The sequence below is a fragment of the Xenopus laevis genome, chromosome 2S, assembly GCF_017654675.1.
Source record: "Xenopus laevis strain J_2021 chromosome 2S, Xenopus_laevis_v10.1, whole genome shotgun sequence".
In the NCBI taxonomy this organism is placed as follows: Eukaryota; Metazoa; Chordata; class Amphibia; order Anura; family Pipidae; genus Xenopus; species Xenopus laevis.
The window spans coordinates 32,062,655-32,076,157 of NC_054374.1; the positions used below are offsets into that span (position 1 = coordinate 32,062,655).

Here is a 13,503-nt window from a genome sequence, read left to right on the forward strand (position 1 = left end):
TTGTGCACAACTTGGGCTTAATTGTCTGGTAGGTAAAACTGTTGCACTTCGCCCTTCCTCTCTAGATTCTTCCTTGACAGCCTGCCCTGTTGATGGTGGAGGTGTACCTCAGAAACTACTCATAGTAGATGCCAGGTCTTACACAGCTGCTGTGGCCAACCGAGCAAAAGGAGGCGGATGTGAATGTGAAGGTAAAAGGATAATTCTTTTGTAACATGTTTTATTACCTTTAATACTTCTACTGCTACGGAAATTACTAGTAGCTTAAAGGAAAAGGTCAGCTCCATATTAACTTGTCATACACTGGAATAGTACAGAATGTTAAAGGAAAACTATACCCCTCAAACAATGTAGGTCTCTATAAAAAGATATTGCATAAAACCCTGCTTCATGTAAATAAACCATTTTCATATTAATATACTTTTTTAGTAGTATGTGACATTGGGTAATCATAAATAGATAATTGGCATTTTAAAAATTAAGGGCAATTCCCTGGGATCGTATGATTCACGGTGCACACTAACAAACTATACTTGTTAGGTCACATGAGCCAATTAACAGATAAAGTGCTGTCTTGTGCTTCCACACTTGCTCCTGTTACAGTTAGAGCTGCAGTATTTCTGGTCAGGTGATCTCCTAAGGCAGCACAGAGACCATCACGAAATAGTGGTTCAAGGCAAGAGATGCAAAAGGGCAATATTTACCTAAATATATAGACCAGTTTGATAAGGTCCTTTAATATGCCACTTAATTTGATATAAAATATCTGTTGCTCAAGTATTCATTTTGGGGGGTATAGTATTCCTTTAACTTGAGATTTAAAGGGGAACTATCACGAAAATAAAAATGTAATCTAAGCTTCCTCATACTGAAGAAAGAAACTTTCTAAATACAATCAATTAAAAATTCTGCATTGTTTCTGAAATAATCAAGTTTATATTCACCATTCCTCTCTCAGCATCTGTTTCTCTTCATTCTGTCTTCATGTGGCAGTTGGGTGTCAGATGAATGATCCAATCTATCTTATAGGGGGGGCTCCCTTTCCTAGCAGATGTATTAGAGCTCACTCAAATAACTGATTCCAGTACAAACAAAATCTAACAAAAAATCTGCACAATTTTTCTTGTAGAGAGACAGGATTTCTGGTGATTTTAATAGAGTGAGCTCTAATACATCTTCTAGGCAAAAGGAGCCCCCCTATAACATATATTTGATCATTCATCTGACACCCAACTCCTGAATGAAGAGAAACAGATGCTGAGAGAGGGATAGTGAAGATAAACTTGATTAATTCAGAATTTTTAATTGATTGTAGTTAGAGTATTTCAGTATGCTGAAGCGAATATTAAATTTTCATTTTTGCTATAGTTTCCCTTTAAATATCTGTTTTTTGGGGTTTTTTTGTCAATGACCCGCTAATCAAAAAATCAAATCATCAAAAATGTAATTGATTGTATAGTATAGATTTTATTGTTGATACCATTTCTTACCTACCACGAAACATATTCTAACAGTTTTTTTTTATTTATCTTTTATAGAATATTATCCAAACTGTGAAGTGGCATTCATGGGAATGGCTAATATCCACTCAATTCGGAACAGCTTTCAATACCTTAGAGCTGTGTGTAACCAGGTTCCAGACCCAGGAAAGTAAGTCTGAACAAAGTGAACAGATGCCATAAATCATAATTATCATAATCATGAATAAACTACCTTTAACACTCCACTTTAGTTAGGTGGTATCTTCTACGTTCTTTATGGACTAGAGCACACTCATTTTTGGTTATAGCTACAGTTGAAATGTACAGCGGTACAAATACAAGAAGTGCTATATAAACAACTTTCATCAAAAATTCACTCACTCAAACAAACAATCACTCCATTGAATGCTTCCCATTTTCATAGTTTTCATGGATTCTGTTACCACTGCAAATTTTAGATATTTTACAGAAGCAAAGTGGCAATACAAGTGATGCCGAGAGCCAAGGAAGTGGAGTATGCTGCCCCAAATGACATCCATAATTACATTGCTTTCCCTTGAACAGATGAATGTTAGTTTCCTTGGCCTGAGCATATATTTATATATATTTTTTTAACTTCCATCAACTAATCCCATCGTCATAATCTTTCTCCCTCAAGATGCCACTTACCTGACAGGTGGTGAAACTTTATATGTTTTGTAGCTGGCTCTCAGCACTGGAAAGCACAAAGTGGCTACAGCACCTGTCTGCCATGTTGAAAGCAGCAACAGTTGTGGCTAATGCAGTGGACAGGGAAGGGCGGCCCGTGCTGGTTCATTGCTCAGATGGATGGGACAGAACACCGCAGATCGTATCTCTGGCAAAACTTCTGCTGGATCCATATTATCGAACTTTAGAAGTAAGTATTACGCTACACCCTTTTTAATCGCCTGCTCTTCTTACAGTTTATTGTAAAATGCATTCCTCTCTTTTGACCTTTAGGGATTCCAGGTATTGGTTGAAACGGATTGGTTAGATTACGGTCATAAGTTTGCCGACCGATGTGGCCATCAGGAAAATACAGAAGATCAAAATGAACAATGTCCAGTCTTCCTGCAGTGGCTAGATTGTATCCATCAGCTGCTACTCCAGTTCCCATGTCACTTTGAGTTTAACCATGCTTTTCTGGTAAAGTTACACAATTGTTATAGGGCTAGGCAGTATGACTTATTCTACCTTAGTTAGATATCTCTTCTTATATGTATCTGTATAGTTTTGCAGTAGTGTGCCTTTTCATTTTGGCAAAAAATAAGTTAGAGGAACTATTGTGAAAATGAAAATTTAATATATGCTTCTTCATACTGAAATAAGAAACTTTCTAAATACAATCAATTCTGTATGGTTTCTGACATAATCCAAGTTTATCTTTTCCTCTCTGCATCTGTTTCTCTTCATTCTGTCTTCATGCAGGAGTTGGGTGTCAGATATTCATTGACAGTTTGATCAAATATATTTTATAAGGGGGCGGGGTCCCTTTCCTAGCAGATAAATTAGAGCTCACTCAAATAATTGATTCCAGTACTAACAAAATCTAACAAAATAACTGCCTTTTGCACAAATCCTGCATGTAGAGAGACATGATGTCTGGTGATTTTAATAGTGAGCTCTAATACATCCTCTAGGCAAAAGGCGACGCCCTATAAGATATATTGGATCTAACTGTCAATGAATATCTGACACCCAACTGCTGCATGAAGACAGAATGAAGAGAAACGGAGAGGAATAGTGAAGATAAACTTGGACTATTTCAGAAACCATACAGAATTTTTAATTGTTTATATTTAGAACGTTTCTTATTTCAGTGTGCTGAAACTTACATTCAATTTTCATTTTCGCGATTGTTCCCCTTTTAAATTGGGGGTGGCCAAAAGGTATAATGCAATCATCCTGCTTGCGTTGTAATGCAGTAATGTTTCAATTTCTATGGCACCTTGATGCAATAAGCTCACGAATAGTAGCACCCACATAGATATGTGGTTATGTGCCACCATGCGATAAATTTTGCCATTAAGTATTTATTCACTTTACAAATTTAAGTCAGGAAACCGTATTCCTTTGACCTTTTAGAACTAGCCTGCAATAACTATGCCTTATTTCTGTTATACAGGTGAAACTAGTGCAACACACATATTCATGCCTGTATGGAACCTTCCTTGCCAACAACTTGTGTGAGCGAGAGATGCGCAACATTTACAAGAGAACTTGCTCAGTTTGGTCCCTGCTTAGGACCGGCAACAAAAATTTTCACAACTTATTGTACATGCCTGGAAGTGATCTGGTGAGTGTAGGATACTATTTTTTAAGCTAAGTCAGGAAAGCCTACAAAAATAAAAGGATTTCTTTAAAAGGAACCGGTCACCATAAGAAATAATTAAAAATGATTTTGTATTGTCAAGCAAAAAACATTACTTTCACATTCAGTCTGGGATTTCACAATCACAGCAAACCGGGAGGTGCCATTTTGTGAACACTGTTATTAAAGGAACTATACCCCCAAACAATGTAGGTCTCTATAAAAAGATATTGCATAAAACCACTCATAAGTAAAACCCTGCTTCATGTAAATAAACCATTTTCATAATAATATACTTTTCTAGTAGTATGTGCCATTGGGTAATGATAAATAGAAAATTGCCATTTTAAAAAAGAAGGGCCGCACCCTGAGATCGTACGATTCACTGTACACACACATACCTACAAAACATACTTGTTTAGGTCACATGAGACAATTAACAGGCAGAGTTCTGTCTTTTGCTTCCTCACTTCTTCCTCTTACAGTTAGGGTTGTAGTATTTCTGGTCAGGTGATCTCTGAGGCAACACACAGACCATCTCGAAATGGTGGCTCAAGGCAAGAGATGTAAAAGGGCAATATTTACTTAAATATATAGACCAGTTTGGTAAGATTCTTTAATATGCCACTTAATACGATGTAAACTATCTGTTGCTTAAGTGTTCATTTTTGGGGTATAGTTTTGCTTCAAAATCTTGTTTATGTGCTAGAATGGGGGCCTGATTCCCATGTCCATGCAATGGCTGCACAGTTACAGGAGGAGGGGGAACGTGAGGAGTGCAGTGACATCTAGGAACAGCAGAATGGAAGCTAAAAGTAATTGCCTTTCCTGCTTTGTTTCTCAGGGTGCTGAACTGATTTTAGGACAATTGAGGCCCAGAACATTCCAATATGCCTATATATTTGCCTTACTGTTATTAGAAGTGTGTCATATATTGTTCTTACCTTGCTCCAGCAGCAAAGATTAATTGTCTTTCCCTTAATTAGGTTCTGCACCCAGTTTGTCATGTTCGAGCTCTTCATCTTTGGACAGCTGTGTATCTGCCAACAACATCACCTTGTACTCCTATGGATGATAGGATGGAAATGTATCTTACCCCTGCTTCCCAGGGACCAGAGTTTAATGCCAGATCCCTCGACAGGTATTGATAGCATTAAAGTTAGGGGATACATAAAATCTAGTTTTGGCCAGGTGCAGACTGTCTTACAGTTTAACATTTTGGTGATCGCAGTAGAGCTAGCTTACAAAGTAATTTGAGAAAGGACACAGGTCTGTTTGTGAAAATTCTCATTCATCCAGGTCAGGGGTCCACCTCCTGAGCTCTCTGTGTCATCTGGAAACCAGAATCCCTTTAGGACTGTAAGCTGCTAACTGAACATATGTTAAATAGAAAATAAAAGTGTTTATTTAGGCAAAAAAAATCACAGCAGAGAGCCTTACGTGTTTCGTGCCTTAGAGGCACTTAACCATAACTGAACATATGTCCCTTATATCAAAGCTAATTGTCTTCCTTAGGTTACCAAAAACCCGATCAATGGACAATCTTCTGACTGCGTGTGACAGCGGGGGACTACTGACACGCACATCTAGTGACCCCAACCTTAATAACCATCAGGGCAGCCTAGAGCCATGCAGTTCCAACAAGGAGGGTAATGAGACTGAAATTTGTGATATGCAGCAGCAGGTTTTATCGACCGAGCCCAAGAAAGAAGATGGAAATGAGGGTAAAAGCGCCGACTGTGAAAATGAGGAGACAGGAGTTGCTCGAATTCCAAAAAATCAACAAAATGCTCTTAACAATATTTTATCAATCGCCAAAGCAGATTCTGTAGATTGCAAATGCGATAATTTTAAATCTGTTCAGGAAAACAGTTCTGTTATAGCAGTGCCAAGCAATGAAGGGACAATCGCTGACAATAGCCACAGTAATGGCACCTCAGAGCACCTCCCAGTTCCAGCCTTGGTTAAAAATGGATCTGTTCAAAACAAGTCCTGTGTAAATGTTAGCAAAGCTATGAAACTCTCTACTGAATTGTCTAGGACTGACAAAAAGCCTGTGTTTCAAGCACAGCCAGACGAATTCTCTTTATTTGCATCCAACTGGGACAGTTTACCGGGTCTGATGAGATCTGTTCCTCTCTGTGAGGTTGCTCTGCGACGCCCTCTCTCCTATGACTGTTCTACAAGGAGTCAGCACAACAGGAACGGAAGACATACTACCAAACTAACCGCAAACTTGCCTGCCTCTTTTCACTGCCCTGGGCCCTTTAATAGAAGCTCCAGGTGTGTGATGACTTGTCATGCAAAGCAGGTACAGAGCGGCAGATTCTTGCCTTTGGCATGTCCATCCCCAGCTCCACTCATTTACCAGGATGATGATGGTTTGCCAATTCCCAGTGATGTGGTACAGCAGAGACTCCGGCAAATGGAAGCAAGTTACAAACAAGAAGTAGATCTGCTTCGACGGCAGGTGTGGGAATTGCAGCTCCAGTTGGAGATCCGTCAGTATTGTGCTCCACCTTCTGAACCAGAAGCAGACTATGAAGATGATTTTGTGAGTCTCTTAGTTTTAACCATTTTTTTTTTCTTTTGCAGGTCAGAGAGGGGTGGCTGGTTCAAAGACACTCTTTTTCCTTCTTTACTTTTTATTCTTATTCTTTATACTCTTAATTCTTCACCTCTTTATTCTTAAAGGGGACCTGTCACCTTAAGAAAAAATCCCAAATCCTATTTTATGTAGAAGAAATTCCAGTAGCACACTGAATGCTGAAAAAAGTGTTATATTTATTCACCCAAATACATACAGACAAGGGCAACGTTTCGGACCACTCGGGCCCTTTGTCAAGCCTCTTCAAATCCTATTTTATGATGATAGACAAGCAAAATAAACTTCACTTACACTAAAAAAAAAAATTAAATCTTGTTTTTTTTAGTCTTGGAATTCACAATTATAGCAAGCAGGCAGGTGTCATTTTGTAGACACTGTTATTAAGGCAAGCTTTGCATCATGCCAAAATCTTGTTTCTGTGCGTGAATGGGGGCCTAATACCGCTAATAGATGATTGGGAATGGTGGAGAATGTGGGGAGTGCAATGAATGAAATCTAGAATTAAATGGTGGAGAGAACGGGGGAATGTGCAGAGAGCAGTGAAATTTAGGAAGTGCAGAATGGAAAGTGAAAGAAACTGCCTGCCCCTCGCCTAAGGCATAGAGGAGGGACTTGCAATATATGATTGACAGCTCAGACTTTTAAACTAGTTTAGAACAGTTATTGGTTTGTAAAAAAAAAAAAGAGTTTAGGATTCATGTTTCATCTTAAAAGGATTATTATACAGCTTTTTTTTTTTTTAAGGCCTACATGTTACATTGAGCTACTGTTCTGTGCAGCCAGTTTTTATTACTGTTTGTAGTATGTGTTTTTGGTCCCTGTCTGTAGTCATACACTTAAGGGGTTATTTATCAAAGTCCGAATGCCAAAAACCCAAAAAGTTCAAGCTTTTTTTTTTTTTTTTTTTTTTTTGACCATAAAATCAAAATTTTTAGTTAAAAAAAAAAAACTCAAATTTTTCTGGATTTATTATACCCTGAGGATGGAAAAAGTCTGCTGAACATCTGGCATCTCGCGGACATGCCGAGGTTATATACAAGTCAGTGGGAGAAGTCCTGAAGATTTACTGATCTGCGCTGGGTTTCGTGCAAAAATCCAAAGATTTTGTGTTTTTCGGGCAAAAATTCAGAAAAATCTGTTTTTGTGTTTTTTTCCGAACTTGAAATTTTGGGGAAAATGTATTGATAAATAAGGGGAAATAACCTGTGCAGATTTGGTTGGAGTATATTTCAGAAACGAATGAGATAAATTCAGACTTATGATAAATAACCCCCTTAACCTCATTCAACTACCAACATTCTGGCCCAAATCGGGATGATCCTATTGTTCTGTTCCTGGATCAATGATCAGATCATAGTGGAGGCCTAAGGAGATATGTTGGGAGATTTGTGCCTGGCGGGAGTTTAAACTGCCCAATAGGTATCTGGTTGATTTTTCAGGGTACAGGCAGTTTATTGGGCCTTTACCCTGGCCAATAAGCTTCCGACTTGGCTTAAAGCTTTTATCAACCTATTATGACCTGCTTCATATATATGGTTACTAAAAGACAATCCTTTAAAGCTTAAAATGACACTGTGCTCTTTGTTATTTCCTATGTTAGACTTGTGTAAAAGAGTCTGATGGTAGCGATATGGATGACCTCTATTCAGATAAGAGTGAAGACCGACTCTCTGAAGCAAGTTGGGAGCCAGTGGATAAAAAGGAAACTGAGGTATGTATGACAATTACAACAATTGAAACCAAAGAGCAACTCTCAGTCTGTGGGGAAAGTACACAAAAAAGGGTATAGAATTCACATGGTGATTGGCACCACTTTTATTTCCAGTGCCCAACCACTTAGGAACCTTTCCATTTTTTGCTTTATTCTATACTGGCGCTTCATTGGTTGTCACCAACTTATACCTTCTTTTATATTTAGGTAACAAGATGGGTTCCTGATCACATGGCTTCACATTGCTTTAACTGTGACTGTGAATTCTGGCTGGCAAAACGTAGGCATCACTGCAGGTAAAGAACATTTGTGCATCTGTATGTAAAAAATATTCTCACTCGTTTGGAAAAAAAAAATGACCATTGTTGCTAAACAGTGGGATTTAACACAATATGCTGTGTTTTTATGCATACAAAAAAACCCTTATGTATTGTAATAAATGGTAAAAATACACATGAATGATTGTTGGGTTAAAACCTTAAAGGGATTCTGTCATGATTTTTATGATGTCGTTTTTATTTCTAAATGACACTGTTTACACAGCAAATAATTCACTCTACCATATAAAATTTCATTCCTGAACCAGCAAGTGTATTTTTTTAGTTGTAATATTGGTGTGTAGTAGGGATGCACCGAATCCACTATTTTGGATTCGGCCGAATCCTTCATGAAGGATTCGGCCGAATACGAATCCTAATTAGGGGTGGGAAGTGGAAAACATTTTTTACTTCCTTGTTTTGTGACAAAAAGTCACAAAATTTCCCTCCCCACCCCTAATTTGCATATGCAAATTAGTATTCAGATTCGTTTCAGCCGGACAGAAGGATTCGGCCGAATCCTGCTGAAAAAGGCTGAATCCCGAACCGAATCCTGGATTTGGTGCATCCCTAATGTGTAGGCGCCATCTCAGGTAATTTTGCCTGGTCATGTGCTTTCAGAAAGAGCAAGAACTTTAGGATGGAAGTGCTTTCTGGCAGTTTCTCCTACTCAATGTAACTGAATGTGGCGCAGTGGGACCTGGATTTTACTATTAAGTGCTGCTCTTAGATCTACCAGGCAGTTGTTATCTTGTATTAGGGAGATGCTGTCTGGTTACCTTCCCATTGTTCTGCTGCTGGGGGGTGGGAGAAAGGGAGGGGGTGATATTACTCCAACTTGCAGTAGAGCAGTAAAGAGTGACTGAAGTTTATCAGAGCATAAGTCACATGACTTGGGGCAGCTGGGAAACTGACAATATGTCTAACCCCATGTTAGATTTTTTGAGAAATGGATTTCAGTGCAGAATTCTACTGGAGCAGCACTTTTAACTGATGTGTTTTGAAAAAAAAAAAACATTTTTTTCTCATGACAGTATCCCTTTAAGATGGTGCTTGTAAATATGGATGCATCGAATCCAGGATTCGGTTCAGGATTTGGCCAGGATGCATCCTTTTTCAGCAGGATTCGGCCGGATCCTTCTGCCCTGCCGAACTGAATCCGAATCCTAATTTGCATATGCAAATTAAGGGCGGGGAGGGAAATTGTGTGACTTTTTGTCTCAAAACATATGCAAATTAGGATTCGGTTCGGTATTCTTTCGTCAAGGGTTCGGGCCGAATCCAAAATAGTGGATTCGGTGCATCCCTACTTGTAACGCATATCACAAGTGTGTACCAGTGTACAATATGTACTAATCCCGCCATCTTTTTCCTCCTCAGAAATTGTGGTAATGTGTTCTGTGCAGCCTGTTGCCATTTGAAGCTCCCCATACCTGACCAGCAGCTGTATGACCCTGTGCTTGTGTGCAACACGTGCTATGATCACATCCAAGTGTCCCGTGCAAGGGAACTTATGTCTCAGCAGCTGAAGAAACCCCTCACTGCAGCCTCAAGCTGAACGCTAACTTACAATCCGTTTTGTTTTTGCTCCTCTTTTTGTTTTCTGCCACGAAGATGATGATTTAAGAGGAAGACGTGTGTCGGTACTCGGCCGCATGCCTGTGAATATCTTCAGTGACGAGCAGCAGGCTGGCCTACTCTAGCATTATATTGCTACACTGAGGCAGGTTCTCTTCCGCCATACCCCCCCCCCCCCCGGGAAATGCAGTTGCAACCCATATCCCATAATAATTCCGCCAATGTTCATACATCGGTTATAGTGAGAGCTTAGTGTCGAGAAACGAAAATGTTTTCCAGAGTGACAAGAGAAGAGTAGTGACGTCCAGAGGGGTCTCCATGTTTTTCAGTAGCATGCTGGCACTACCAATGTGGGCTGGAAGTCCTAGTGAGATATCACTTTCCTTTATCTGACTGATATTGTTCAATTCTTGAAAAAGAATAGGGGGAATGTAGCAAAGCTGTGGCAAAATGAAACGCTGGTCCGTTTATTGGAACATGAAGCGAAGGGTTTACGTGTAAATGAAAGTGCAGATTTTGAAACTGTGAAGACTAAGAGTTATTTGCCGAAGGTCTAATTAATGGGCCTGTCTGCAGTAATAGGGTTTAGTATGGAGGTTACTGCATTTGCGAGTATTACTGTATATTTGTTTTAATGGGCATAAACAGCCCATGCCCCAGAAGCTTGTAAATATTCATGTTTACGTCGGTTCCTTCTGCCATTAACTGTATCAAAATCTCATAGTTAGATACGGATTCCCAAGCAAGAGAGAAAAAGTAAACACAAAGTCTGCTTTGTGATTTTTTTTTTTTTTTAATTTTTTTTCTGAGGAGCTTTGTATTAAATGCTGCTATTTCTAATGTTGTGCACTTAATGTAACCCAGAAAAAGGGACAGAACATTGATACCAAAAGGTTTAGTCTGCCAGGTAAACTAGATTCGCTTTGTCCCATGTACAGTTATGCTCCGGTCATCTTCCTTTTGTTCACATGTCAATGCACTTTTTTGCTCTGTATTTGTTTCAGTCCTTGTCACAGTTCAGTGGCTTATTTTGTTCTGGATGAACACTGCTATTTGCCACTATTAGGGTCAGTCCACACGAGCAGATTCGGGGAGATTAATCACCCCAACGACATATCGTCTCTTCTTTGGGGCAGCAATCTCTTCACACGTGGCGCTTCGTTTTCCGAAGTTGCCTCACGAGGAAAACGAAGTGCTGCGTGTGAATTGCCGCAGGCGATTTTCATTTTAGCCGGTGCAGGGCAGGGGGAAAGCAGTTCGATGAGATTGTCGCCCTAATGAAGAGACGATTTATCGCTGGGGCGACTAATCTCCCCGAATTTGCTCATGCGGCCTGACAAAATTATGTTATTAGTTGGAATACACTCTGCTGTATATTGCTGGTCTTAACACACACAGAGACACACACACACGCAGAGACACACACACACGCCGAGACGCACACGCCGAGACGCACACGCCGAGACGCACACGCCGAGACGCACACGCCGAGACGCACACACACGCAGAGACGCACGCACACGCAGAGACACGCACGCACACGCAGACACACACGCAGAGACACACACACGCAGAGACACACACACACGCAGAGACACACACGCAGAGACACACACACACACACACGCAGAGACACACACACACACGCAGAGACACACACACACGCAGAGACACACACACACACAGAGACACACACACACACACAGAGACACACACACACAGAGACACACACACACACACACACACACGCAGAGACACACACACACTTTTTATGCAGAACCAAACCCCAAGTGATCTGCTTTACAGTTGTGATTATAGTAATATATACAGTAGTTCATAGGCCGTATCTCCTAATATGAATTGTGTGGCGGCTTCAAAAGGGGACATTGGCATTAACTGGATGGTAGAGCTCTAATGTGAGCAGTGACACTTCTTACTTATCAAGTGCTGCAAAAGGAGAGGTCATTTGGAAATGTCAAAGGGAAGCAGTTGGATAATACTGAAAGGGTTGGTGTACCTTAACACTAGGGATGCACCGAATCCAGGATTCGGCCTTTTTCAGCAGGATTCGGCCGAATCCGAATTCTGCCGAATCTTTCACAAAGGATTCGGGGGTGCATCCCTACTTAACACTCAACATCATCTGCCATTTACACTCTCTTTTATAGTGGAAAGGTGCCTAAACATTCTCACGGTCATTCCCACTTGCAAAGCTCCTGCATATACACCACACATGAGCGATTCCACACTACCTGCCTTCACTGGGCATATTGCTGAAAAAAAACTAGAGATTTTTGCAGCGTTTTGGGCATTTGGAGAAAAATCTTTATTTTTCTGTGTTCTGCATTGGGCTGTGCTCTCATCTTAACCACTGTCTACTAGTGTTAAACCACATATATCTGGGAGTGCTGTACTCTAAACAGAAGGCACCTCCATCGTTGGAGCGCAGTAAATATGGTGTTGGAAATAAAGCTTATGATTGGGTGTAAATGCCTCAATAGCACGTGACAGGTTCCCTTCCCAGGTAGACTATTTTTTTGGTGTTATGGAAACATTCCATAACTGTTTCTGTGGCCTAATACATTATGTGTATATCATCTCATAACCCACAGCAAAGGATATGGGAAGGGAATGATTTAATTTGGGTTGCTACAGTTTAATGAACTGGAGAATAGCAATGGCAAATGAGAAAACATTTCTGTAAAATATTGTGTACAACATAAGTGCTGTCAAGGTGAAACACTTCAAATAAATACACATTCAGATGTCCTCTCAAGTCACTTCACTTCTTTGCTGCTTGTAGAGTTTGGTTTGTACAGACGTATCAGCTTCCCTGTGTATTTTCTAATGCCACTCCCTGTATTTATTCTTCAGGAAGAATGAGACTGTAACTTGCAGTGCAATGATCTCAGTCCGTATGGGCAGCCAGACTGGGAAAAGATCAGCATTCTGGCCAAACAAGCAGATGTATGGACAGCATTCCAGTTGTTGTAATAGTGTCTCAATTCTAATTCCCAATGTTTATTTACTTCAGCAATCCGGTATAAACTTCTAGTTCTTTCCATACTACAAACTCTCGGCAGAGACTGGCCAAATGGTGAGTTGATACGGGAGTGTGACCCAAAAAAACAGAAACCCTGTCAGTTGGGCAATGGCACACAGGCTGGTGTTAGAATTTTACCCCTTCAGTATCTCCAACTGAGTGGGTGGAGAAACAGCCAGAAAAGTCCCACCATTAAAGGAAAAGTAACACCAAAAGTGGGTTAATGTAATGAAAATATAATGCAGTGTTGCCCTGCACTGGTAAAACTGATGTGTTTGCTTCAGAAACACTACTATAGTTCATAGAAACAAGCTGCTGTGTAGCAATGGAGGAAATGAAAAAAGGCTATATGGCACAGGTTAAATAGTGGATGACAGATAACATTATGACTAGGAAGATTTTCATGATGTTTAAACAAATAGGTAACAGGGAC

The 13,503-nt window shown here is 40.1% G+C and overlaps 1 protein-coding gene across 2 annotated transcripts in view; it reads left to right on the plus strand.

The window, feature by feature from the left end:
• Nucleotides 1-11,352, plus strand: part of mtmr4.S (myotubularin related protein 4 S homeolog) — a 56,891-nt gene extending 45,539 nt beyond the window's left edge. For both annotated transcript variants that reach the window (XM_018249059.2, XM_018249058.2), the window contains 10 exons: nt 66-191; nt 1,539-1,650; nt 2,184-2,379; nt 2,463-2,648; nt 3,628-3,798; nt 4,800-4,954; nt 5,329-6,367; nt 8,022-8,132; nt 8,340-8,428; nt 9,830-11,352. In XM_018249059.2, coding sequence (XP_018104548.1) covers nt 66-191; nt 1,539-1,650; nt 2,184-2,379; nt 2,463-2,648; nt 3,628-3,798; nt 4,800-4,954; nt 5,329-6,367; nt 8,022-8,132; nt 8,340-8,428; nt 9,830-10,007 — 2,363 coding nt within the window. In that variant the 3' untranslated portion in view covers nt 10,008-11,352. The remainder of the gene's footprint in view (nt 1-65; nt 192-1,538; nt 1,651-2,183; nt 2,380-2,462; nt 2,649-3,627; nt 3,799-4,799; nt 4,955-5,328; nt 6,368-8,021; nt 8,133-8,339; nt 8,429-9,829) is intronic.
• The last annotated feature ends 2,151 nt before the right edge of the window (nt 11,353-13,503 follow it).